The sequence below is a fragment of the Panthera pardus genome, unplaced genomic scaffold, assembly GCF_024362965.1.
Source record: "Panthera pardus isolate Hobbes unplaced genomic scaffold, ASM2436296v1 HiC_scaffold_8, whole genome shotgun sequence".
Classification (NCBI taxonomy): domain Eukaryota; kingdom Metazoa; phylum Chordata; class Mammalia; order Carnivora; family Felidae; genus Panthera; species Panthera pardus.
Window position 1 is genome coordinate 65,383,887 of NW_026527013.1, and position 26,130 is coordinate 65,410,016.

Here is a 26,130-nt window from a genome sequence, read left to right on the forward strand (position 1 = left end):
CCTGACTTGGTAAAAGAAAACACGCATCCGAAGAAAGGTGTCTGTCAAAGGAAAGCTTGCCTGGCAAGGGAGCACAAAGTAACCAGTCAGAATGTGTGTTGGCAGAGGACCCACCTACGGGGGGTGGGGTGGGGAACGGGTGCCCTGACCCTGCAGCCGGAGGGCCTGGACCAGTGGCTCATGAGTCACCATCGTTGTCAAGAGCTGCATATGGCGGGGGTACTGGCTCCAGAGATCATCCCGCCAGGATCGCGGGCTGATTCTATCCCAGCAAGATCCTTGTACTACTCAGTTGAGCTCAGGCACACTTGTCCAAGGCCGCCACGATGCCCACAAGCTTTCAGCTGCTGCTTCCAGACGGAACCGGGCACGCACGTCCACTTGGGCAGCTCTGTGACATTTCTGCGACGCACAGCTTCCTGCCCCTCTAGTGTGAGTGGTTTGAGGCATGACCATCGAATTCTAAGCCCAGAAGTGTCCGAGCTACATGTAGAGAGCAGTTGGCCACTGCCATCTCCTGATGAGATAGGGCAGCAGACCCACACCAGTCTCCCCAGTGGATGATCTCCTTGGGTGGCAGTTCCACATCGCCAATGTTTGGCCTTTCCAGTTAGGGTTATGGTTGTCTGGGTCCCAGGTGACCCTCTGATAGGAAGAGTTACAATGTCAGAACCAATGTTGAGTTTTCCTGGAAAAGCCACTTAGCTTAGGAGCTGGTGAGAAGATAAGTTTTGTGTTTTTTTGCAGAGCAGAGGGTTTTTTATTTATATTTCTTGAGAGAGGGAGAGAGGGAGGGAGAGAGAGAGAGAGAGAGAGAGAGAGAGAGAGAGAGAGAGATGCAGGGGCAGAGGGAGAGAGAATCCCAAGCAGGCTCCACACTGTGTGGAGCGCAACGCAGGGCTTGATCTCACAACCCTGAGATCATGACCTGAGCCAAAATCAGGAGTCGGACTCTCAACCAGCTGAGCCACCCAGGCGCTCCAAAAGTGTTTTAAATGTCATTGAAGTCTAGCTTGTCAATTCTTACCTTCACGGATCTCACCTTTGTTGCCATAGCTAGGAAGTCATTACCAAATTCTATATTCATCTGGATTTTCTCCTATGCTACCTTTCAGGGGTTTTATAGTTTTGCATTTTATATTCAGGTCTGTGGTCCCCGTGAGTTAGTGCTTGGGAAGGGTGTGGGGTCTGGGTCTAGATTTGCTGTTTTGCACATGGACGTCTGCTTGTTCCATCAAGAACAGTTGAAGGGACCATCTTTGCTCCACTGTGTTGCTTTTGTTCCTTTGTCAAAGATCAGTTGATTATATATATATATATTTTTTTTAATTTTTTAAATTTTTTAATTTTTATTTATTTTTGAGAGAGAGAAAGTGTGAGCAGAGGAGGTGCAGAGAGAGAGAAACACAGAATCTGAAGCAGGCTCCAGGCTCTGAGCTGTCAGCACAGAGCCCGACACGGGGCTTGAACCCACGAACCGCGAGATCATGACCTGAGCCATAGTTGGACGCTCAACCCACTGAGCACCCCCAGGCGCCCCAAGATCAGTTGATGATATTGATGGGGGGGGGTCTACTTCCGGGTGCTCGGTTGTGTTCCGTCGATCTCTCTGTTCTTTCCCCAATAATACAGTCTTGATTTGCTGTAACTTCAAAGTAGGGGTTGGACGTGGGTGGTGTAAATCCTTCAACTCTGTGCTTTTCTCCAGCTCAGGTTTTCAAATCACTGTTGGATCACGAAATCACTCTTGAAGGTGTCATGGCCAGCATTTTAAAAGATGAAGTAGAATCCAATCAGAAAGAGAGGTGTTGCACTGGAGAAGGGAAACACTATTTTCCAAAACTTCTGTTTCAATTACAGTGAAACCTCGGACTGCGACAAACTTGTTCTGCGAGGGTTCTGCAAGAGGAGTAAACATTTTAACTTGATAAACGAGCGATGTCTTGCAACACGGGTCACATGTGACACTGAACGCCACATGATCACAACTGAGCCACTGCTTCTGGAAATTCGCTTTGATTTACAAGTGATTTGGATGACAAGCGTGTTTCCGGAATGAATTATGCTTGCAAACCAAGGTTTAACTGTATGTGTGTGGGCGCACCCCGGCACACGATGAATGCATTTCTTACCGTAGCTCGTAGTCAAAGCTTCAAAAGCCACTACGGAGAGTCTCTTTCCAGAGGAATAAAAGAGGTCAAGACTTGGAAAATCCGAAATTGAGGGGGATACAATGAGCACAGAGAGTTAGAGAAGGCAACCCTGACCAGCAACCTGCTATTCCTATTTTTATTTTTTATTGAATTAAAAAAAATGATATTCACACGTTCCTTAGCTATTTGTGGTTTTCCTTCCATGAATTTCTCGCTTCCATTAAAAAATCTTTTTCTAATGTTTATTTTTGAGAGAGAGACAGAGCAAGCAGGGAAGATCAGAGAGAGAGGGAGACATGGAATCCGAAGCGGGCTCCAGGTTCCGAGCCGTCAGCACAGAGCCCGACGCGGGGCTCGAACCCACGAACCGTGAGATCATGACCTGAGCCGAAGGCGGACGCTTCACTGACTGAGCCCCCCGGGCGCCCCTCTTGCTTCCATTTCTGTATTATTTCCAGGTGGCGAGTGACAAGGCCGTGGCCTGGGAGGGGCACCTGGCACGCCAGCGTGGGGCCCCGCAGCCCAGTGCCCTTCAGCGGCTCCGACGGCTGAGCAGACTATGTGATCCCCTCTTCCGCTTGCAAACCGACGACAAGGTGCGCTAATGTGTGACGGTGGCATGCTCCTGTCTGAGCCTCCCCTGGGACGTGGACAGAGTCTGTGTGGGTGGCCCGTCTTCCAGAGGGGACGGATGACAGAGGCTCTCAGCGGGGACACGCGAGAGTCCCCTGCCTTGCGCTTGTTCCAGCCCAGAGCCTCCTTTTACAGTTGTGTTAAATGATTACCCAAGGTCTGCTGCTACAGCATAGCAGAGGGCACAAGCCTGTTCTCTTGAAAGCCTCCAGAATCCCCCTTCCCAGTGGGAGCTGTTCCCGGTCACGTGGTGCCTGCTACCAGGCACATTCACGGAACCCACTAAACCCGAACCCCCAGGAGGGAGGCCAGGAATACCCCTGTACCCATGCCTGAAGGTACCCATTTGGGAGAGAAGGGTGACGGTAAGTTTGGCGTAGTTTGTGGCGTCTAATATTTTTTTTTTAAAGTTTTTGAGAGAGAGAGAGAGAGAGAGAGAGCCAGCAGGGGAGGAGCAGAGAGAGCGGGGGAGAGAGAATCCCAAGCGGGCTCCGTGTCGTCAGCGCAGAGCCTGAGGCGGGGCTCGAACCCACAAAACCGTGAGATTGTGACCTGAGCCGAAGTCAAGAGTCAGACGCTTAACCAACTGAGCCACCCAGGCGCCCCTCGTGCAGTCTAAGCTTCTAGCAGGACTGAGACTTAAACAGCACTAACGTGGATCACCTAGGTTCAAAGTCACCCCAGGGAAAAGCCTCAGCCAGCTCAGAAATACGGTGCAGTCATATTTTGTATAATACTCAAAGAGTGCAGTAACAAAATACCAATACCACTTTACTTGGTTTGCACAAAATAAAAAACAAGGCAAGCCCCCCTCCCTCTAATGTAAAAATGTGCCAAGAATGGCCTACTTTTGGAACTGCTGGGCTGGGAGAAGCCCCACGGTGCTCCCCTCAGGACGGCCTGCCTTCGCTCACAAACAGGGACTGGTTTTGTCTGGGGAGGGACTCGTTCTGAATTCTGTAAAGCCATCAAGAACGATCCCTGTTTGCAACGTGATTGCTCATGCGAAACCATCTCTCGAGAAGCCCTACACGTCCTGTTCTTGAATCCTATGGGGACAGAGGTCACCACCTCTTCAGATGAGTAGCAATGTGGTTTCTGCTTGCACCAAGGGCCCTTGTGTTCAAACACACACTTTATATTTAGGCACTAAAATTACACTCAGTCTGGGGGGATAGTCCCTGATGGAGTAACCTAGGCCATAGCAAATGAAACTCTCCCAGCACTGGCTCACTCCAGAGTGGTACCAGGTGGTCTGGGTTAATACCAGATTGGGAAGTCCTTTACCTCCGGGGGTGTGCGATGGAGGACGGGCCAAGCAGACACCGCTAAGTTCTATACACGATACACGTGTGTGACGCGAAATTACTCCGAGTTATAACTGGAAAGCAAGGTGGGCCAGAGCCGAATGAAGGCCGTGGACAGCGTCATCCTGGTGTAGCACAAGGGAAGCTCGTGTGTCTTCCACGGGGGATGAGGCACAGGTGTGACTTCGGCGGGGGTGCCCTTAGCCTTGGGTCTGAGGCTGAGTTTTGCCGATTCAGAGCACCAACCAGACACAAGAGACTGACTCGAAAGCGGACCCTCCTTGGTCTCGTCATCCACGGCCACTTCTGTAACGTAAGTGTTTGCTATCAGTCATCCAGACCAGCGCTGCCCGCCAGAACTTTCTGCAATGATGGCGACGTTCTGTGTCCGCACGGATCATCATGGCGGCCCCTAGCCACTTGTGGCTGTTGAGCGCTTAATATGTGGCCAGGGCCACCTGGAATGGAACTTTTCATTTTATTTTTATGAATTAGAATTAAAATTTAAATAGGGGTGCGTACTTAGTGGTAGCATATTGGACTGCACACACTAGAGAACACCATGCTCTCTGTCTACCTGTGGTCACCCCCACGTTCATCCTTCACCCACGGATCTCCCAGCTGGACTCCGGGCCTCCATTTAAAAAAAAAATTTTTTTTTAATGTTTATTTATTTTTGAAGGAGAGAGACAGACAGTGAACAGGGGAGGGGCGGAGAGAGAGGGAGACACAGAATCCGAAGCAGGCTCCAGGCTCTGAGCTGTCAGCACAGAGCCCGACGTGGGGCTCGAACCCACGAACCGTGAGATCATGACCTGAGCAGAAGTTGGACGCTTAACCAACTGAGCCACCCAGGTGCCCCTGAACTCTGTGCCTCCTTGAGCACTGTGTGACACAGCTCCCATAGACCATGAGGCGCGTGTGTGTGTGTGTGTGTGTGTGTGTGTGTGTGTCTGAGTATACAGTTACCATAGAGCTTTTCTTCTCTAAGAGGATTTGTCATCATTCTTATTTCAAATAACCAAATTCCCTAATTCTCCAAAATGACATTGTGGTAATTTGCCGTAGACCAACCAAGGAAAAAAAATTCTTCTGCAAATTAATGTATCATTTTAGGAGATTTCTCTGGAAGGCGTGCGGGCTCAGAGGCAGAGAGAAGAGTTAGTTGGATGATCAACTTCAGCGGCTTGTTGTCATGATCGTGGAATTCACATACGTACTACGTATTCGTTTTTGTCCTCTGGTCTCAAACACAACCCGTGTCTTCTTCCCCACACCAACTTCCTATAAATGGGAGTCCAAGAAGAACTCACCTTACTCCGAGAAGCAGCACCAATGCTCCGTGAAGAGACCCAAAGATAAAGGGAGAAAATGACAGGAAAAACATCAAACAGTAAAGAACGCTCACTGGAAAAACACTGCCACGGGCTAGATTGAAACTGCAACCGCATAGAATATAAATTTAAAAAGAAATCAAGCAATCAGATCACAGAAGCTCAAAGCAGAGATGCACGCATTCAAGGAGTATGTTCAAGGCAAGGGACACGGCTCTAAACACAAGTAGGAGAGAGGCGCCTGGGTGGCTTGGCCGGTTAAGCGTCCAACTCTTGATTTCGGCTTGGGTCTTGATCTCACAGTTCGTGGGTTCGAGCCCCCTATGGGGTTCCCCACGCTGACATCGTGGAGCCTGCTTGGGATTCTCTCTCTCCCTCTGTGCTCCCCCCCTGCTCGTGCTTTCTCTTTCTCTCTCTCAAAATAAACAAACGTTAAGGAGAAGCGGGAGGGCCAGACACAGACTTCCTGGCGGTGGAGTCTGCATGGAGGCAGCAAGAGAAGGGATCCCACAGAAACATCCTACGTGACCCGGAGGACATGTTGGAGCCACAGTAGATGAGCCAAAGGGAAATGAGTTAAGAGGGTTTGAGAAAAAGCAAAGGTATTGGAATGCAGGTCAAGGGGACCCAACACACACATAATTGCTGTCTTTGAAAAAAGACCTGCCCTGTGCAGTGACGGGACAAAAATATACACAGATGTAATTCAGGAAACATTTCCAGAGATCAAACAAGATTTTGATGTATCTACAGAGGGAAAGCGCACACTCTCTCCTGGGGGTGGCGGATGACACTTACTGATCAATGTCAACCCCGCGCTTATTCTAGACTTCCCAGAAAGGGTCACTAGGGTTCCCTCCGGTGCCCCATGTGTCTTGGAGTGCCCTCTGCTGGCCATGCTGAGACCTGCAGCCACGGATGTCCGTCTGTGGTCTTTGCCACCCCAGGTGAGCGGCCCCGTCGTCTACTGTGGGATGACAGACAAAGCCTAACCCTGCAAAATGACTGAGGCTTCATGTGTTTCCTGCCCTTCTTGTTAATGTACAGCTTCCGGTATGAGATGGGGGGGGGGATACTGAGTTTACCATTTGAAAACCCAAAGCTGTAAGACAGTTTACTTTTGACAGTTAACAAGCTCATGTTTTGTTTTGTTTTTCTTTTAATCATTAAAATCCCTTCCTGTGGCTTTAGTCATCACTCAAAATATATATTTTTTTTAATTTTTTTTTTTTTAACATTTTATTTTATTTTTGAGACAGAGACAGAGCATGAACGGGGGCGGGGCAGAGAGAGAGAGGGAGACACAGAATCGGAAGCAGGCTCCAGGCTCTGAGCCATCAGCCCAGAGCCCAACGCGGGGCTCGAACTCACGGACCACGAGATCGTGACCTGAGCTGAAGTCGGCCGCTTAACCGACTGAGCCACCCAGGCGCCCCTCAAAATATGTTTTAAAAGCCAATAACAAACCCGACCCAGATCAAGTTGGCCCTTTGGCCCACCTGTTCATTTCCTGGTGGCTTACATCATCTTCTTTGGAGGGACCATGAAATCCACATCTCAGACCCCGGCCGGGTGGTTCCTCCCCTACCTTGGGCTCTGGGTGGACAGAAACAGGTTCTTCCTTGCCATGGTGCCCCCACACCCCCACTCCAGCACACTCTGGTGTCACGGCACCTAGCAGCCTGGTCCGGCCTCCCTCTCTGCCCCCCTCCACGTGCCCCCTCCCCCCACCCGTCTGATTCTCGTCTCCCGCACTATGGACATGCCCCAGCCCACAACACAGACTCCCCACACCTGATCACGCCCCAGCCCCACCGTGATCATGTCACACACACCCGTCTCGCGAGCACACCAAGATCAAATCCTTCCTACTACTCTTCCTCCCGAGACAGGCCTGCCTCATAGGGGACGAGCAGAAATCAGGGACCCGGATTCTGAAAACAAATGACAGGGGATCAAATGCCACAGCTGTGCCCCTGCTGGTGGACAAGCCTGGCCCGTGACAGTATTCCCTCACTCTCTGCCCGGGGTGGGGCGGGAGGCGGTGAGTTAGGCCTGAGTACGGGTAAGGGGTACACCCACCGGGGTCCCTCAAGTGAGGTCCTGGGGCAGCAGAGACCCGGGGCACTCGTTCCCTTGATCTTTCTACCAACTTCTTATTTGACTAGAAAACCCAGCTCTGTCCCACCGCAGCGGGAACAAAGCCACTGGATTTCTCAGAGGCAAACATCCGTGAGTCTCTTGAGGTGTCTGCAAAACCTGCGTGGAGATCAGACTACCTCCGAAGCACCCCGAGGTGTGCGATTCTGCGGTGTGGGTGCAGGGGGAAGAGGTCGCTGAGAGGATCCTGGCACCAACACGGAGGCACCTGGCCTGTGTCACCGGAGTCCAGAGTCTCTCAACAGGGCCATGCGGGCTCGTGCGTCACACATCAATTCCTTTCCAACTCGTGTTTGACCAGCGCCAAGAAGCACACTGCTGGTAGTCTGTGATTTCCAAAGGTTTTTAGGGGCTTCCCAGCTGGAGGGTTTCAAAACACAGAAACAGACACACGAGCCGTGGAAAATGAAGAACGCTACAGTAATGTTTATTTCTAATTACAAGAAACAGAACGTCAAGTCCCTTATTTGTACAAAAATACCTGAACGTTTACAATTAGGTTCACAAGCCGCAGAGCTATGTACAGAAAGGAGCAAAGCACGTGGAATAAAGGTTTTGTCCCTGAACCCTTTCTGCATTCCCTGAAAATGTTTACAGGTCAGACCACTGCTTGTGCTGTGACATCACCATCCACCTCGAGCAGGTCCCGCCCCGCAAAGGTGAGTCTCTTGGTCAAACCGTCAGGTATTAAGTGCAGAAAAGAGAGGACCAAACAGCTAGACTGAGGCACGTATTTCTTCACGGTTTAGCGAACAAAACAACATTCTAGAATTTAACGACCGAAGGGAACAGAGCTCACCCATGAACCTTGAATCCCCGAGGCATTTGGTATTTCCTTCCCAAGAAAGTCCAGGTTGCTACGTGGGGTTTTCGACTTCGGAGAGGAAAATCACAGGCAGAGAGATTAAAAAGTCAACAGGCTCTAAAATGACCCTGAGCTGTCCCGTTTACATTCATGTCATCTAAATATAAAAATAAAAGTTGAACGTCCTTCAGCCCCTGAGTGGCCGGGCCGGACGCCCACATCCTTGAGGGACCGGCTGCTTTCGGGGGGGAACTCCCAGCCACCAGGCCCAGCAGTGAGACAGCTGCAGACTGGGGGATGGGGGTCCCACCCTCCAGCACTTGACCGCGGCCAAGGAGGTCCAAAAGACTACGTCAAACCAGCGATACACAGACTGTGCATCAGAGGCCAGCTTTTGTCTTCCTTTTAAATAAAAAGGCAGGTTTATAAATACAAAATGCTGTGGATGCTGTCTATCGGAGAGGGCCGTGAGAGTCTCGTCTTACTGGTCTATGTAAAGAGAAAAAAAAAAAAAAGGAAAAAGAAATCATAGAACTTTTTTAAGGTTCGGCTTCCAACCGGTGAAAAGAAAAATGTCGAATGGTGCGAATAAAGAGCCAATCCAAGGTGAAGGGCCCCGGAAGCTCGCCGCCAGGTAGGACTTGAGAATTACCTACTTGTCAATAGTCTGAAAGACAGAAGTGGCTACAGAAAGAAGAGAACGCAGCTGAGCGCTTATGGTTCAAAACGTTTTACCACAAAGTCTGTATTTGTGTAAGTAGACGTTTCATGGAAGACGAGTAGAGTGAGACCTGTAAAGTGAAATACAGTGTTTCTAGACCCTAGAGTTCCTTCGAGGGCATCTGTGTCACTGAAGCTGGCCACATGTGTCCCACACCGTGGGCACATTCCTCCAGGGGCATGGTGCTGGGTCAGGGCCAGGCCACCTAGTGGCTGGTACCCATCCAGAGGACCAGTCACATGTGGTGACTGATCTCAGAAAAGGGGACCATTTTCACCACACTAGTCTGTACGCCTGTCAAGGAAGACCTTTCTGCTCTGCAGAGACCGAAGGAAAGGACACGGCCACTCTCACACCTGGTGACTCTGCTAAGGGGCATGCGGAGGGACACTCCAGCCCCCTGCCCCCCGTGTGACTCAGCCCCCCAGAGGGGTAAACAGGGTGCGTTGATAAGACTCTTCAATGCCTATGACTGCTGTGAGGTACTTCTGAGCGCCAGCCGTCTGAGGGGGAGCCCCCGCGTGCACCGGCTCAAGGGGGTTTTCAGCAGAATGGAGGCTATGGAGCGAAGACCTTTAAATGCCAGGCTGCAGACATGCCCTTTCCAATGTTTCCGTCTTTATCACCATGGAAACCCCCCCGGCCACAGCGGGAAGTCAACCAAGTGTCATTTTCCTTTTAGATCCTTCAACCCCCAGAGGGACAAGAGCCAGGAAGGGACCCAGCCACGGTGGGGGGGGGGGGGGGGTGAAGAGTAAGGCAGTGATCGCCCTAGAACAGGCTGAAAGGGGGCCCCCCAGCGGCCGGCCCTGGGTGCCCGGTGTGTCCCAGGGACGCTCCCTGCGTCCAGCTAAGGGGCCAGCTGCTGTGTTGTGGAACAGAGCATTTTCCAAAACAAACAAACAAACAAACAACCCAGGTCTCCTGAACTGTGGAGGATAGGACACACAGGTAACAGGTGTGCAGGACATCTGTGCATAGGGGAATGATCGACAGACGTGGTTGCCTGGGTCCACAAAACGTGCCAAATGCCTACCACAGGTGACACCTTTTATTTATTTTTAAAAAAGCTCTTCAAGTATTCTGGGAGGGGCTGGGGGTGGTTTGTGACCTGGGAGCCGAATCTGCCTCCGGCAACTGCACAGGGCCGGCACCACCCTCCGGCAACAACCGGGGGTGGGGGGGCCCCCCCGCAGCCAGTCTCTGGAGCCTGCGCACTGGACGCCACACCCCCTCTGACAGAGGCCGAGTACAATATTGAAAACAAAGAAGGAGTGCAAAAAGTGATCGATACAAAAAAAAGTAAACATATCAGTTTTAATTGTCAAGATTATTCCAGGGCAAGAGTTCACTTCCAATTACTCGTCTCCGGTTCTGGTTCCGACGTGGCCCAGCCGAGACCATCGCTCCGGTTTTCTCTCCCACCTGCACCTGCTCTCCGGCGCCTCCCTGATCTCGCCGGTGCGGAGGGAGACGCTCCTGCCGGCTCCGCAGCAGCAAATCACCGTCCAGTCCAGCGACCGGTCCATCCCGGGCGGCCGGCCCCGACGGACCCACCCCCCCACCCCCCGCCCTCCCCAGGGTGCAGAACAACAGACGTGTGCTCTTCGCGACGTACATCCCCTTCCCTCGTTCCAGTGTCAGCTTCCTCCAGGCTCCGCCGAGAGTCAGTGTGAGGTCATAAGGCCACGCGGATGCAGTGGTGCCTCAGTTTGCAAGGCAGGACTCCTTTGTTGAGCTGGTAGAAGTCCACGAGCTGGATCAGGTCGGAGAACTTGGTGTTCCCGTCGTCAAGGCTGAAGTAGATCTGCCCATCATCCTCGCACTACGGGGACATGAGAACACTCACCACGTTAGCGGCCGCCCCTCGGGGAACGCGGCGGCGTGAGTGTGGGGTCACCGCAAGGCGTCGCTGGTAAGAGCAGCTGCGGAAAGCGCCTCCCCAGCCCCCCGCGTGTTTGGTGGCTATTTTTTATCAAGGTGGGGGTGGGGGGCACTCCGCGGTCCCTCCCACAGCGAACGACTTTCCTGACGCCAGGTTGAACTCTGCGAAGGTGACATTCAAGGACTGCAGAGCTCTGGGGCGCCTGCGGGGGGGGGGGGGGGGGGGGGGGCGGCTCGGTGGGTTAGGCTCCCGCTCTTGATTTCAGCTCAGGTCATGATCTCTCAGTTGGGGAGTTCGAGCCCCCAGTCGGGCTCTGTGCTAACCATGCAGACCCCGCTCGGGATTCTCTCTCTCTCTCTCTCTCTCAATAAATAAACATTTTTTTAAAAAAAGGCTGCAAGCGCTGTCATCCTCATGGAGCAAACTGGCTTGAAATGTCTCAGTGGTAAACCCAGAACCTCTTCTTGACTCCAAAATACTGCTGGATGCACAACACACCCCGTTTTCAAGCACAGGGGCTGCAGTCTTGTTGCTCTAAGTCTCAAGCTACCCTGATAACTTCTAGAATTTGGGGTTCTTTGGGCGAACGGCATTACCCACTCTGCCTACCCGTAAGATACGTTTTCACTCGATTTTCGATCTCAGGCAAAGAGAACGAGAACGTCTGTGTCCACGACAGGAGGCAGTGGTAAACAGAACGAACCATGGACGAAGCACTTCTCCTTTGCTGACGATTCCCAGGTTTGCACAGAATGCTTTATGGACTCAGAGCCAGACCCGGTCCCTTCCTCCCACTGGGATCCAGGGCGAGCCGCTGGCAGCCCTCGGGCTCTCCTTGTCCTTATTTGTAGAATGAAGGCATCGAAACACAGCCAGAGGCGAGGGCACCACAGGACGTGCCCGGCCGGTGGCTTGCTCAGATCCACAAAAGCTACCCAGACAGCCCAGACCTTCTCCAGCCCACGTTTCCTGCCTCTGTGTGACTCCTGGGATGCCAAAATCCTAGGCTCAGGCAAGCTTCGGAAACACCAGGCTCAACAATGTGAAACAGATGCATTCGGTTATGTCGAGCCTTCTGGAACTTTCCGTGGCCGCCAGACTATGAATCCCTGACAGGAAAAGATGTCATCCCCCTCTTTCGGCAGAATATTTCCTGGGTTTGGGCCCCACAGGAAACATTTCAGGAACGTTACTACCACCTGCAGAATCTATCACTTAATTATGCAAAACACCTAATGTCAGTTTTGCATATAGTATCCCCAACTGAATGGTGGCTTCATGGAGGTGCAGACAGCCATCTCCCACAGAAGCGCTCAGTCATGAACTAGAATCTGAACTTTGGAACACCAAAGAGAGACAGAACTTACGCTTGAAAAATCTAACAAAAATTTTCTTTAAAAAAATGGTGCTGACTGACGTATTTGGTAATGATGTTTTCACAGCTGTTCAAAGGTAGACTCTTTTTTTGTTTCTTTTTAACGTTTATTTATTTTTGAGAGAGAGAGAGAGAGACGGAGAGTGAGCGGGGAGGAGCAGAAAGGGAGACACAGAATCTGAAGCAGGCTCCAGGCTCTGAACTGTCAGCACAGAGCCCGACGCAGGGCTCGAACTCACCAACCATAAATCGTGACCTGAGCCAAAGTCGGACACTTAACCAGCTGAGCCACCGAGGTGCTCCTGTTTTCTGATCGAAGGACCGAGTGAAAGTGCAATGCAACTTCTCGTTGGGGGCCATGTGACCACGGGTCAGTGTTTGTACAACTTTCTTGGGTCACCAGGTACACACTAGCATAAATCAGACCAATCCTCAGATTCGAGTGGCGGAGAGTCAAACCTACCGTGAAAACCCTATCTTGTGCCATACGTGCCCCGGCGCCAGGCTCCCCGGCTCAAGGCTCTGTCATACGTCTACCCGCCACCTGACCTCGCTCTTCCCCATTGGTGCCGAGTCAGCTACAACGCGGGTGGGCCTCAGTGCAACGCCACCATTTTAAATATTATTTCTGCAGAAATGCCGTCCCCAATGTCAGACAACAGCCCTCTCCAGAGACTCTTGCAAGTATCCCTCTTGTGAGCTTGGGCCTGTCTGATGCCTAACGATCTGTAGTTTGGTTCGTTTGGAATTTGAAAATTCAGGAAGCATGGACCCAGAAAACGAACAAAAACAAGGCTTGGTGTGATGTGACCGATACTTACAGGAAGGATCTGGAAATTTTTAATTTTCTGATGATGACACAGCGTGAGCACAAAAGCCTTTGGATTGCTCTGGCTGTCTCGGAGGAGAAAAAGCCTGGGAATGGAAAAAGATCAGCTGATGGTAAACTTTTAAAATGCAGACTTTTTAGACGCGTAGGTATATGTGTGCACCTGTGCATACACATATACACACACTCACACATTTCCCTGCTCCTGCTGCTAAGACAGGCTTGCAGCCACGATGCCTTAGTATCCGGGTGGCCTGCGGTGGCTGCAGGGACCTCGCATCCAGCCTGGTTTCTGAATATCACCCTGCACTGAAAGGACCCAGAGCTCCTTGGAGATGCAGTGGACTCTAGGGCCACAGCAGGGAAAGAATATGATGTAGCTGGAACATTTTGTGCCGGAAAGTAATACGTTCAAAGGGTCATGATCCAGGAGGCAGCATCAGAGGTTAAGTATCAGAAGTGACAGGTTATAACCCAGAGGATAAAACAGGAATCCGTGAGTATATACAGATATTAAAAATAAACAGACGACGAAATTAACAGCGGAGAGGAGAAAGCGCTTCCTGAGAGCAGAAAGGAAGCTAACTAGGTCGGGAACGATGGGCTAGAAACCGTCTAGCAGGTTACCACCGATCAAGACGATTGTTAATGGGCGTGAACATCAGCAGATGAAAATTGGTGAAAAACAGTCTTTTCAGTCTCAAACCATCATCCCCCTAATACGTATTTATTACAAAGGGAAACACAGTGACCGTCCGTCAGAGAAACCCGGTCAATACCGTCACCACCAAGCATTCGAGGCACCTGCACCGGGAACGAGACAATCCTCCTGACTGTGCACCACCAGTGACTCGATGTCCCTTCCTGCAAAGTGGTGACCAGCTGAACCCCGAGCGACCAGACACGTTCAAGCCAAGGGGCACTCTGCAGTTCCTGGCTTCTTCCCAGACCAAGTGTCGACAAAGGACAGAAAGGCTAAAGAGACACACCGTGTAGGGAATATTTAGAATTAAGGGTTTTCTTCTTTTCCCACAAAGGATGTAATCAGAACCACTAGGAAAAGTTGGAGTAAGTGTGCATATTGGATACCAGAACCACACGGATGTTTACTTCCTAATTTTTTTTAATTTTTAAAAAGATGTTTATTTTTTAGAGAGAGACAGAGCATGAGCAGGGGACGGAGAGAGGGAGAGAGAGAGAGAGAGAGAGAGAGGGAGACACAGAATTGGAAGCAGGCTCCAGGCTCCGAGCGGTCAGCGCAGAGCCCGACGCGGGGCTAGAACTCACGAACTGAGAGATCATGACCTGAGCCGAAGTCGGACGCTTAACCGACTGAGCCACCCAGGCGCCCCTAGTTCCTGGTTTTTCAAACGGTACTCTGGTTATGTAATAAGACAAGTCCTTATTCTTAGAAATTTCCTACTGGGATAAGTAGGAGACAAGGGACATCATGCTGTAACTTACTCCCAAATGGTTCAGACAAAAAAAGGAGGAGGGAGGGGAGGAGAGAGACTATGATAAACCAAACAGGCCACCGTGTAGACGGCTGGGGAATCTGAGAAAATGCGTACAGGAATTCATTACGTTCCTCTGGCAACTTTTCCACGATTTGGAATTTATTTCAAGATAAAAAAAAAAAACCACATACAAATCAGAAAAGCACAAAGAAGGACTGGTCTTTGCTTTCACATGAGCACACCGGGCAGTGGCTGCAAAGACCGTTAACGCACCTGAGAAAGGAAGAGAAAAATGTCCCAACGCCAGCATCCAAGTGACACGGACCTAAGCCTGCTTTTCAAAGGTATTAAAACCAAACTCTGAGTCACCAGTGAAGCCATCATCAGACTGAAATGTTAAGATGGAAAGCAGCTAACTAGACTGGAAAGTCCTGTATCAAAGAGGCCAAGAAGGGGCGCCTGGGGGGCTTAGTCGGTTAAGCGTCTGACTCTTAATTTCGGCTCAAGGTCATGATCCCATGGTCGTGGGATCCAGCCCTGCGTCGGGCTCTGTGTTCACAGTGCAGAGCCTGCTTGGGATTCTCTCTCTCTCTCTCTCTCTCTCTCTCTCTCTCTCTCTCTCTGCCCCTCTCCTGGTTGTGTTTTCTCTCTCTCAAAAATTAGTATTTTTTTAAAAAAGCAAGTAAATGTTTTATTTTACTACGGGTCTTCTCAGAGCCTTTAAAATGGGAACATTCACTGTGAGCGCCTGGGGGCTCCAGCTCAGTTTTCCAGCCTTACGGGGACCACATACCCCTGTGTTCTAGAATTTCCAGAAGGCATGTTCTTCAGAACACCGTCTGGGAGACGCCAGCCAGAGCTGCGTCCCACGACTCGAGGGGTGGGCAGGGGGGGACAGTGCTAAGAATCGCAGGACCCACGTGGGGTGTGGGCGTCACACAGCACCTCGAGGGGGCCAGGGGGCCTACCCCCTCCCCTGGGCAGAACCGCACACCCGGTTCTTTGCGTCAAAGATCTGCCTTCAGGGTGATTTCGTTCCAAAGAATCCATCCTTCCGGGAGAAGCCCAGGAGCTTCTAGGGCTCCAGGCTGTCTGACAGGGAAAGCTCAGTGTCTCTGTCACCTTAGTTAGCTCCCTGTCACTTCGTGGCCCCAGAGTAGCCAGGGGAATGGGCACTGTCCCACTGCCTGTGTTTGGGCTCGACCCGGGGAAATCCTGAGGCGACCCCAAAGGCTTGGGTTTTATAGGTCATGCCCAACAGCCACCTGCCGGCAGTGATTACTAACTCAGAGCCTGTGGGCTGAAAAGCGCGTGGCTTGGGAGTCCGCAAGATTCCCAGACCTGCCACGGATCAGCTCCGTGACGCCCGTCCCACAGCCCCGACAAGGAGACTGGCCGCCGGGAAAATGGACCCGTGCACGACAGCGCACGGCCCGTGGGAGCCCGAGGGGACAGCGATCGCCACCAGCAAACCCCAGACCCTGCGTAAAGACAGGCCGCGGGGAAGACTATGTGTCACGACACGCGGCCGGGTCAGGAAGTCTTGAACGCAGCACAGAGAGGAACGTGGTGAGGACGAGGTACAGCGGGGAGGCCCTTAAGATGTGCTCACCAGTGCGCTTGTGGAGACCCAGGAGCTAGCAGGCTATGCCAGGGCCTGACCGTGATCTGGGTCACAGCACGGTCACAGTCACTGCACACATGGACTCATTCAGCCCCAATGGTGACCCTGTCAACGTCCTCATTTATTTCTTTTTTTTCTTTGAGAAAGAGGAGGAGAGAATGTGAGTAGGGGAGGGGAAGAGGGAGAGAGAGAAGCCCCAGCAGGCCCCACACTGTGACGCAGGGCTCAATCCCACGACCCTGGGCTCATGACCTGAGCTGACACCAAGAGGCAGACGCTCAACCGACTGAGCCACCCGGGCGCCCTGTCCTCATTTCATGATGTGGAAAGTGGGACACAGAGAAGTCAGCAGGTTCCCCAGGGTCACACAGCTAGCAGAAGCCACGGACGAACCTTGGCTTCCAGGATTGACAGGGGCACTGGTCAAATCTGAGGAGGTGTATACAGATATTCCTCCGTGGCTGGCGAGCACTGCTAGGGTTCTGAACAGTGCTGCGTGAGCCCCGGGACGGGACCCCTCTCTCTGCCCTGGGGGAAGGGAAAGCTACAAAGAACTCAAATCTGGACAAAGAAGTTTCCTTCTGCCAGTGGAGGAGTGGGGTACAGACAGAGGGAGGTGGAGACGGGGGGCTGCGGAGGGGTAGGGGTGGGGAGGGTCGGGGACAGAGCCAGAGATGCTGCAGGAAATGACATGAGCCACCAGGGGTATTTTAGCAGAGGGGAAGACACAGGTAGATTTGCCCCTGGAAAGATCCTTCTCCAGGTTGTGGGGTGGGCTGCGGGCAGAGGGGAAGGGGGCAGGGAGCTCACCCTCTGCAGGAGTCTGCGAGTTGGTGGGGCGTGAGAGTGCGTGCATACACCTGCCCACGCATACATACGCGGACACAGGCACGTGCACACACATATACACACGTACACATTTTGTGTATCTGGGTGCACAGGAACACACGTGCATATAGACACATACATACACATGCACACACACGTGCATTCACACACACAGGTACACACACACACACACACACACACACACACACACACGACCGCACCAGGGCATATAGACACACACAAACACGCACACACATGCATTCACACATAGGTACACACACACACGACCACACAAGGGCATATAGACGCACACAAACATATAGGTACACACACATGTGCATTCACAGACACAGGTACCCACATATACACGGCCATACAAGGGCATATAGGCACACACACACATATATGCACATACACATGTGCATTCACACACACAGGTATAAACACACACACACACACACTACCACACAAGGGCATATAGATACATACATGTACACACACGTGCATTCACGTGCTGCTCCATCTACCGCGTGACAGGGAACAAGGGAGACAGAAGAGGGTATTCGAGGAACCACAAGTGCACGGCTAGCAACCCACCCGCTCCTCCCACACACAGACATGCAAGAAAGAGCCACAGTAGAAAAGCAGAGGGAGACGGTGGTATCTGAGGAGACCCGAAAGATCTAGCAACCAAAGGCAATTTGTTGGTCCCGATTTGAACCAGCTCAATGTAGAGGATTTTTTTTTTTTTTTTGGCAACAATTAGGGAAGTTTGAACACAGATTGGATTTTAGATGATATTAAGGAATTCTTGTTTATTGCATTAAGGGTAACAATGATTTTGTGGCTGTGTCAAAAAACAGAGGTCTTTATTTTTTAGAGACACACTAACTACGTTTACTGGTAAAAATGTGGAATGTCTGGGATTTTAATTTTAAAATATTCTAGGAGGACCCAGGGAGGAGAAGTGGAGGAGAAACCAACAATGGTGGGAAGGGAAACAGACAAACTGAAATTAGCGAACTGATAAAACCAGCAAGGATTAAGTGGGGGCTCACTATACTCTTCTCCCTTGGGTAACTTTTTAAAATTCCCATAATTAAACTTGTAAAAAAAGAAAGGCAGGGAAACCAGAGCCATGCTGAGCAAGACTGGGGCGGGGGGGGGGGGGTGCCGCGGCCGATGGGATATTAGCCCTTAAAAGTACTTGTGCACTGGGGTTTGACCTCTCGTACTCCCGGGACCCGTGACGGCTCCAGTGTGAGTGACCCCAGGATAACCCGTTGGCACACGTGCCCATCTCCCCATCCAGTAGCAACACCCGCCCCCCGCCGGCTGGCCCACGTGAGGACAGGCTCCACCGACTCCCGCCGTGAGCTCGAAGCCACCAAAGTCTGTAGCTGTTTGTTCTCGGCACAATCTGGCTGATAAAATGCACACACTGAAAGGGGTGGGCAAAACTATTTTTCTTCCACTGCCACTGCTTTATTAGTGAAAAATAACTGGCTTGTGGGATGCCTGGGTGGCTCAGGCAGTCGAGCGTCTGACTCTTGGTTTCAACTCACGTCACGATCTCATGGTTCCGCGAGATCGAGTCCCGACACCGGGCTTTTGTGCTGATGGCGTAGGTACTGCTTGGGATTCCCTCTCTCCTCTCTCTCTGCCCTTCCCCTGCTCACATGCTTTCTCTCAAAATACCTACCCCCCGCCCCCCCAAAAAATAGTAACTGGCCGAGTTCTCTGTCTGTATTTCCGCCAAGAGGCAGAACTTGGTAATGGATGGGTGGACAGGATGGGCTGCGATCCTCCCTCTGCCACACTCACTGGCTGTGCCCGGCCCGACACACACTGACCCTGAGCCACACCTCCTCTTTCACAGGAGGCTGTAAGGACTGCCCACCACCCAGATCTCTGAGAAATACGTGCTCGCACAACGAAACCTCAGCAGATGCCCGCTCCCGGACGGCGCCTCCTTACCCGTCCACCAGCCCCTGCTGCTTAATGATCCTGTGTGACTCCTCCCTGGAGATGTGGCCATGAAACCAGTGCTGTGTCCGATGAATCACTGTGGGAGGGAAGACAGAGGAGGGGAGGGTCCTGGCCTGTCCACAGAATGGCTCCCGTGAAGGCACAGAGCACTCGTGATTGGCGGGGGGCCCGATGCCCACGGCTGCACCACTCGTGGTGCCTGTGGGGCCTGGAGGCTTGGAGAAGCTCGGGGGGTGGAGGTGGGGGAATGGGAGCTTTACGAGGAAAAGTCCCAGGCCGGCATGCTGTGCTTACCCGTACTCAGGGTGGACGGCTGGAGGGGGCTTTGGCTGCTGAGGATATTCATCCGTGTACTCCGTTTCTGCAGAAGAAATGCCCGTGTTAGCACTAGGACAGTGGACGGATGCAGCCCGCCAGCCACCGAGGACACATACCTGGGGCGGGGAAGGATGACCACGGAGCAACAGCCACCTGCCACCCTCCATGTCTGACCACCGTTGTTTTGTTTTTAATGTCTTTTATTCATTTTTGAGGGAGAGAGTGGGAGTGTGGGAGGGGCAGAGGATCTGAAGCGGGCTCTGGGCTGCCAGCACAGCCCGACACAGGGCTTGAACCCACAAACTGTGAGATCATGACCTGAGCCGAAGTCGCTCAACCGACAGAGACACCCAAGCAACCCCTGACCACGGTTTTAAAAACAGACGCATCCCGGGGGATTCGGAAGGCACACGCAGTGAAATTCCTGGTAAGTTTTGGGAAAAAAAAGCCTGAGCCACTGAACTCAGGCAGGCCTGGAAACACGGGCTCCAGGGAGTTCTCCACACGCTCTGAAGCTCAGGTTCACGGAACTTTCTGAGCCAGAGCGGTGGGTTCGTGGTTCACATGTTGTGTGTAAATCTTAGAAAGTCTGCAGTCAGGGTGATGTTCTGATTTCTGGAAGTCAGAACGTGAGCCTTCAAGGGAGGAGACCGTCCGGGCCCACGAAGCTGGTTAGTTGCCGAGCCACGATGTGCAACGTCTGTCGGCCTCATCAGGGTGGGCTCTGTGCTGCCCACACATGGCCACAGACCGCCCACCAGCAAGAGCAGCTCCGAGCGGGACCCAAGAGGTCACAGGGCTCTGCTCCTGTCCTGCGCCTCCTCCGGGAGCCAGTGGGGCGCATGGGCGCTGGGGACGCGGAGGAGACCCCACGCACCAACTGCTTCCCCCCATCTGAGCCTCAGAGGCCGCCCTCCCCTCCCCTAACGACACCCCCAGAGAGGATCACTCTTTGGGGAGACCAGCGGGGGGTGCCACGCACGAGGGGGCCTGCCCTTACCCTCCAGGCGTGGCCTTCCTCCAGGGCTGCACTCTGGGCTTCGGCCGGGTTCTCGATCACTCTTCCTGTTTGCCCGGAAAAATCCATGGCCACGAGGGAGTTCTCAGAGACGCTGCGCTGGAAGGAAAGGGCAAGTTCCTACGACGTAGGGAAGGAGGCCTCAGCCGCACATGGGAACGCAACACTGTCCTAAAGGTGGCCAGGAAAGGGTGATGGCAATGTCCCACCTCCCCACTCCAGGGTTCGGAAGTGGGGCGCACTCTGGAGCTAAGGACGGCTTTGGTTTCTCTTGAGGAGAAGGAGAAACGCTCCAGTCCCCTTGTGGCCTCTAATGCCGCTGGTGAGGCTGTGGGTGCCGAAGGGCTTGGACTGTGGGGTCCCTCACAGGTGACCTGCCCGGGCCAGGACCATCAAGGGGTGGGAATGCCGTGGGGAGCTCAGCCCTCACCAGACACCAAGTCCTGATTCAGGGCGAGGCGCGGACCCCCCTGTGACCTACGACGTCTCCCAGGCACGGACCTGAAGGAGCTTTAAGATTAGGTTTGGAGAGGACCAAGTCGTTCCTGCACTTTGGGAAGCGGAGTATGTCCCGGGAACAAGGACGTTCACGATGATCTCTAGGTTCCCACCAGGGAAGGTTCTCGCGTAATGGTCTACAGCACCCACAGGCGCCACGGCTGAACAGGGGTGAGAGCCGGACGTTGCCGGTGACAGTCTCTGACCACTTGAACAGAGTCACCTCCCTGAATAGGCTTCAGGGGCATGCAGGATGGTGGAGGGGCGGGGGGTCAGTCCCCAGCAGTCACGCTGCTGAGAAGACAAGATCCGCCTCCCGGGCAGGGGAATGGGTAGTGTAGACCAGCTTCCCTGAGATGCACGAGCTCATTCTGGAGCTTTTCCAAGCAACCTCGCCTGAAACCATCTGGGTACAAAGCACTGTGATGCCTTCCAGAGACTCACCACTGGCGTTGAGAAGGAGGGGAGCAGGGGCTTCCTCTGTGACGGGATCCTGTAGTTCTGGTACAGGAGCATCCCGTACTGCGGAGGAAAGGCCAGAGTCGGTCACAGGGGCCGCGTGAGCCCCACAAGCCCCGGAACGTGGCAAACCCATGGTGGCGAAGAGCAGTGCTGAGCGGTGCCCCAGCCGCCTCTGTGAGCCGACAGACACATGTGCAATGCGGCACACTGCCTGGGTCCTGCGTGACTGTCACCACCACCCGCCCCCCACCCCCCAGACGCCAGTGGCTGACTGGCTTGCTCATGTTGTTGGGCAAGGGATAAGCAGGCAGTGACGATGTAATCAACTGAGAACAATGAACCCTACTGAATGCTGCTATGGGCCAAGTACAGTCCCAAAGGCTTTATGCTGCTGTCTCGTTCGAGACTCTTCTTTTTAGGGAATGTGTCCTCTGTCCCCGTCTGACAACAGATGTGAACAGGGAAGGGAGGCAAGTTGCTCAGGATCCTGGTAAAGTAAGGAATCTGGATTCGAAGGCACACAACCTGTTCCCAACGGCGTTCTTCCCAAGCACCAGGCTCACTGCCCGACCGGCTCGCTGGGTCACGCTGCCTGTGCCCTGGCGAGAAGCCGGGTCCCCCACGCTTGCGGCCGCCCAGCCTACGCTCCAGTTCCCCGCTCCCACCACACAGACAAGGAAAAGGAGCAGGTGAGGACAAGGCTACCAAGAGGGCTGCACTTCCCTTCTGTCTCCTGCAGGGTGGGTGACGCGTTCCCAGCTCCAACCCTACAGTGTGTCCTTGGTTCCAGAATAAAAGTGCCGGATAGGGGCGCCTGGGTGGCTCAGTCGGTTAAGCCTCCGACTCTCGATTTTGGCTCCGGTCATGACCTCGCAGTGCGTGAGATCGAGCTGCGCATCAGGCTCTGCGCTAACAGTGCAGAACCCGACTGGGATTCTCTCTCCCTCCCTCTCTCTCTGCCCCTCCCCTGCTCGCACTACCTTTCTCTCTCAAAATAAACTTTAAAAAATTAAAAAAATAAAAAAATAAAAATAATTGAGGAGTCTCCTCTGGCCCCCCCCCCCAACCAAATTTTTTTTTAAATGGAGAAGACAGGCTGGCAGGACGAAGTGAAAATAGTCAGTGGTGAATTTAAGCACAAATATTAATAATCGAAATGCTATGCTTCCCAACAAACACTCCAATGAGAACATGAAGATTATCAGAGGAGAAAGACAATTACGTTATGTTTGTAACAGAGACAAGCTCTAAGCGTAAGGACCCGGAAAGGCAGCAGAGACGAGGGGAAGAGAAAAGCCGTGTGAACACTAAGCAGAAAACACTGAGGTAGCGAGAATAACGTCATATGGGTCAGATTTTGAGGCAGGAAGTCCTGATGCAGATAATAAAGCATAATAATTCGGAAGGATCAAAGAATCAATATGAAGAAGGCGTAAATTACTCTGACATTGTCTGAGCTAATAACACGCACGCGCGTGTGCACGTGCATATGTGTTTCTCTAAACGGATATGTGTGTGCAGTGTGCATGTACACGTATGTACGTATTAGTTTTGAACCCAGTAATTACACAAACGTGACAAACAGCAACTAAGCTAGAATTTAAGAGGCAGAGTTCTAGTCTGAAACACAGTTGAGAACATTAAGCCTTAAAATCAATCATCTAAGGATCCCTTTCAAAACAGTATAAAAAGATCATGAAATTAAGGCCAAAGAAAGAAAACGTACGTTCTCTCTCTTCAGGAGGCCCCAATACTGCTCGCGGTTCCAATAATTTGCTGGAACAACTTCTCTTTGACTTCTAGGTCTAACTAGTTTGTCTTTTTCTTATTGTTTTTTAATAATTAAAGAAAAAAAATTTTTTTTAAGAAACACGTTTTTAACGTTTATTTAGTTTTGAGAGAAAGAGACAGAGTGTGAGCGGGGAAGAGGCAGAGAGAGAGACACACAGAATCCAAAGCAGGCTCCAGGCTCCAGGCTCTGAGCTGTCAGCACAGAGCCCGACGCGGGGCTCGAACTTGTGGACCGCGAGATCATGACCTGAGCCGAAGTCACCAGTCAGACGCTGAGCTGACTGAGCCACGCAGGCGCCCTGGCTCCGACTTCTCGAATGTGAAGCCTCTGTGAGAAGCTTCGAGACCCTGTCCGGACAGACGTGCGGGTGCGCCGGGCTGCCGAGACACCGGGAGGACTCGCCACGCACCTTGAGGAGCCTGCACGCCGTCATCCAGCAAGTTCTGCCCTGTTCGTCCTCGGCACACAGCAGCCGCAGCTCCTTCGTCTCGCTCCTGACTTTGTTGGGCTGAAGGAGGCAAGTGATGACCCGGTGAGCGATGACGCAGTGAGTGTGGAATGTGCCCGTGTGACGGCAGGGCTGTATGCACACGGTGGGCAGCAGCAGGAGGTGTCACCAGAGAGGGCGCCTCCGCCTAGCCCCCATCGCGCAGCTGAGGGCTCAGCCACCCTCCAACAGGGAGTCTCAGAGAACAGACACAGGACAGCAAATCTCCCAAGACAAGGCGGTGGCCGCAGGGACAAGGGAACATCCTGCTCTGTGGAGGGAAGGCTGGATTTGACAGGAGAGTCCAGATAAAAAGATGTGCGGTGGCCTCCCCGGAACACCGAGGTGGCGGCCGAGGAAGTGCCCCTGCAGGGCTCAGCCAGCGAGGGGAGAAGCCCCCGAGGGCATATCTGAGTGGCCCCACGGGCAGCCCAGAGAGGGTGGTGTCACCCCAGAGAAGGGGACTGGGGTGGACGAGCGGCCTGGGGTCAGCGGGGGGTCACCGTCACAGCTGCCACCGTGCAGGGACGGCAAGTGCACCCACGCAGAGGCAGGGCTTACCTGGCAATGGGGGCAACTGCTACAGGTGCAAGCCGGGGGGAAGGGAGGGGCACCGACCACCTGAGTTCCAATAGCCCCCCCACCCCGCTGCAGCCCTCCCGGTGCCTCCCCCGCACCTCGGGCCCTAGGACTCCTACTACTTGCGACCCCAAGAAGCTTCACCGAGTGAAGCCGCAGCTGGTATTTTAGGGAGCAACGCGCCCCCTGCTCCCTGACCTCTCCTTGGGACGGCGTGGAAATCTGGCTCAGAGGTCAGCCCGGCCGGGGGACTCCAGGCACACTCATGGCAACCGGACGTGAGCACCGGGGCTGGTGCAGGTACTACCTGTGAGCACCTGGGAAGATGCAGTAAGACGGAGGGGGACCCTGAGCACAGCACCCAGTGCACAGCGAGTGTGCGGGAAACAGTGCTACCATGACGATGACCAACATCGCCACCCGCCTCACCAGGGGTGTGTGTGCATGTGCACACGTATGCTCATGCCTGCATGTGTACTTGTGTGTGCACAGTATGTGTATATGTGTGCCCATGTATTTGCATGTGCATATTGTGTATGAGTGTGCATGTGTGTTTGTATGTGCATATACAGGTGTATGTATATGCATGTGTGTGTACGTGTATTTGTGCATGCACATGTACACGTGTGTGTGCATATATCTGTATTCATGTAGGTGTGCGTGCGTGTGCATATTGTGTATGTGCATGTGTGTTTCTGTGTGCATATACAGGTGTACGTATATGTATGTGTGTGCACGTCTGTGTTTGCACATGTACACTTGTGTGTGCGTGTATCTGTATTCACGTAGGTGTGCGTGCGTGTGCATAGTACATGTGTGCACGTGTGTGCCCATGTATTTGTGTGTGCATATTGTGTATGAGTGTGCATGTGTGTTTGTGTGTGCATATGCAGGTGTATGTATATGCATGTGTGTGCACCTGTATTTGTACATGTACACGTGTGTGTGCATGTATCTGTATTCACATAGGTGTGCGTGTGTGTGCATAATGTGTATGAGTGTGCATGTGTGTTTGTGTGCGAATATACAGGTGTACGTATATGTATATGTGTGCATGTGTGTTTGTGGGTGCACATGTACACTTGTGTGTGCATGTATCTGTATTCACGTAGGTGTGCATGTGTGTGCATAGTACATGTGTGCACGTGTGCCCATGCATTTGTGTGTGTATATTGTGTATGAGTATGCATGTGTGTTTGTGTGTGCATATGTGTGTATACATATATGCATGTGTGTGCATCTGTATCGATGATAGGTGTGCATGTGTGTACGCACATGTATTTGTGCATGCCTATGTACACGTGTGTGCATGTATCTGTATTCATGTAGGTGTGCATGTGTATTTGTGCGTGCATATTGTGTATGAGTGTGCATGTATGTGTGCATATGTATGTGTACATATATACACACGTGTGCATCTCTATATCGATGTAGGTGCGTGTGTGTGTGCATATCTGTGTTCATGTAGGTGTGTGCATATGTGTATGTGCATCTGAGCGTATGTGTGTACCTCTGTGTGTTCCCATAGAGGTGTGTGAGAGGTATATGTGAACATGTCCTCTCATACACAGTGTCCTCTCACACACATGTGCACAGAGGCAGGGCAGGGCTGTGGGCACACATACCATCCTGGTGACTGGAAGCTCATACGGAAAGTGTTGGCTCACTCGGTACCCTGGAGGCCACCCAAGTGATGGGCGGCGGGTCACTAAGCCACTGAGCCCATTGACTCGCATTATCCATCATATTCCCTGCTTTTCTCTGAGCCGCTAGCTACCCAAGGATTGACACACCATAAGCACAGAGGGATGGATAAATTCACTGGGAAACTCTGTTTGTTAGAAAATAAACCAAAAACCCCCACCACCAAGGAAGG

At 52.5% G+C, this 26,130-nt stretch overlaps 1 protein-coding gene across 7 annotated transcripts in view; it reads right to left on the bottom strand.

Moving 5' to 3' along the window:
* Positions 1–7,998: 7,998 nt before the first annotated feature.
* Positions 7,999–26,130, bottom strand: part of GRB10 (growth factor receptor bound protein 10) — a 183,936-nt gene continuing 165,804 nt past the window's right edge. For all 7 annotated transcript variants that reach the window (XM_053897753.1, XM_053897757.1, XM_053897758.1 and 4 more), the window contains 7 exons: positions 23,598–23,696; positions 21,379–21,456; positions 20,419–20,535; positions 19,395–19,461; positions 19,089–19,176; positions 13,195–13,288; positions 7,999–10,938 (listed from right to left, as the gene is read on the bottom strand). In XM_053897753.1, the coding sequence (XP_053753728.1) occupies positions 10,792–10,938; positions 13,195–13,288; positions 19,089–19,176; positions 19,395–19,461; positions 20,419–20,535; positions 21,379–21,456; positions 23,598–23,696 (690 nt within the window). In that variant the 3' untranslated portion in view covers positions 7,999–10,791. The remainder of the gene's footprint in view (positions 10,939–13,194; positions 13,289–19,088; positions 19,177–19,394; positions 19,462–20,418; positions 20,536–21,378; positions 21,457–23,597; positions 23,697–26,130) is intronic.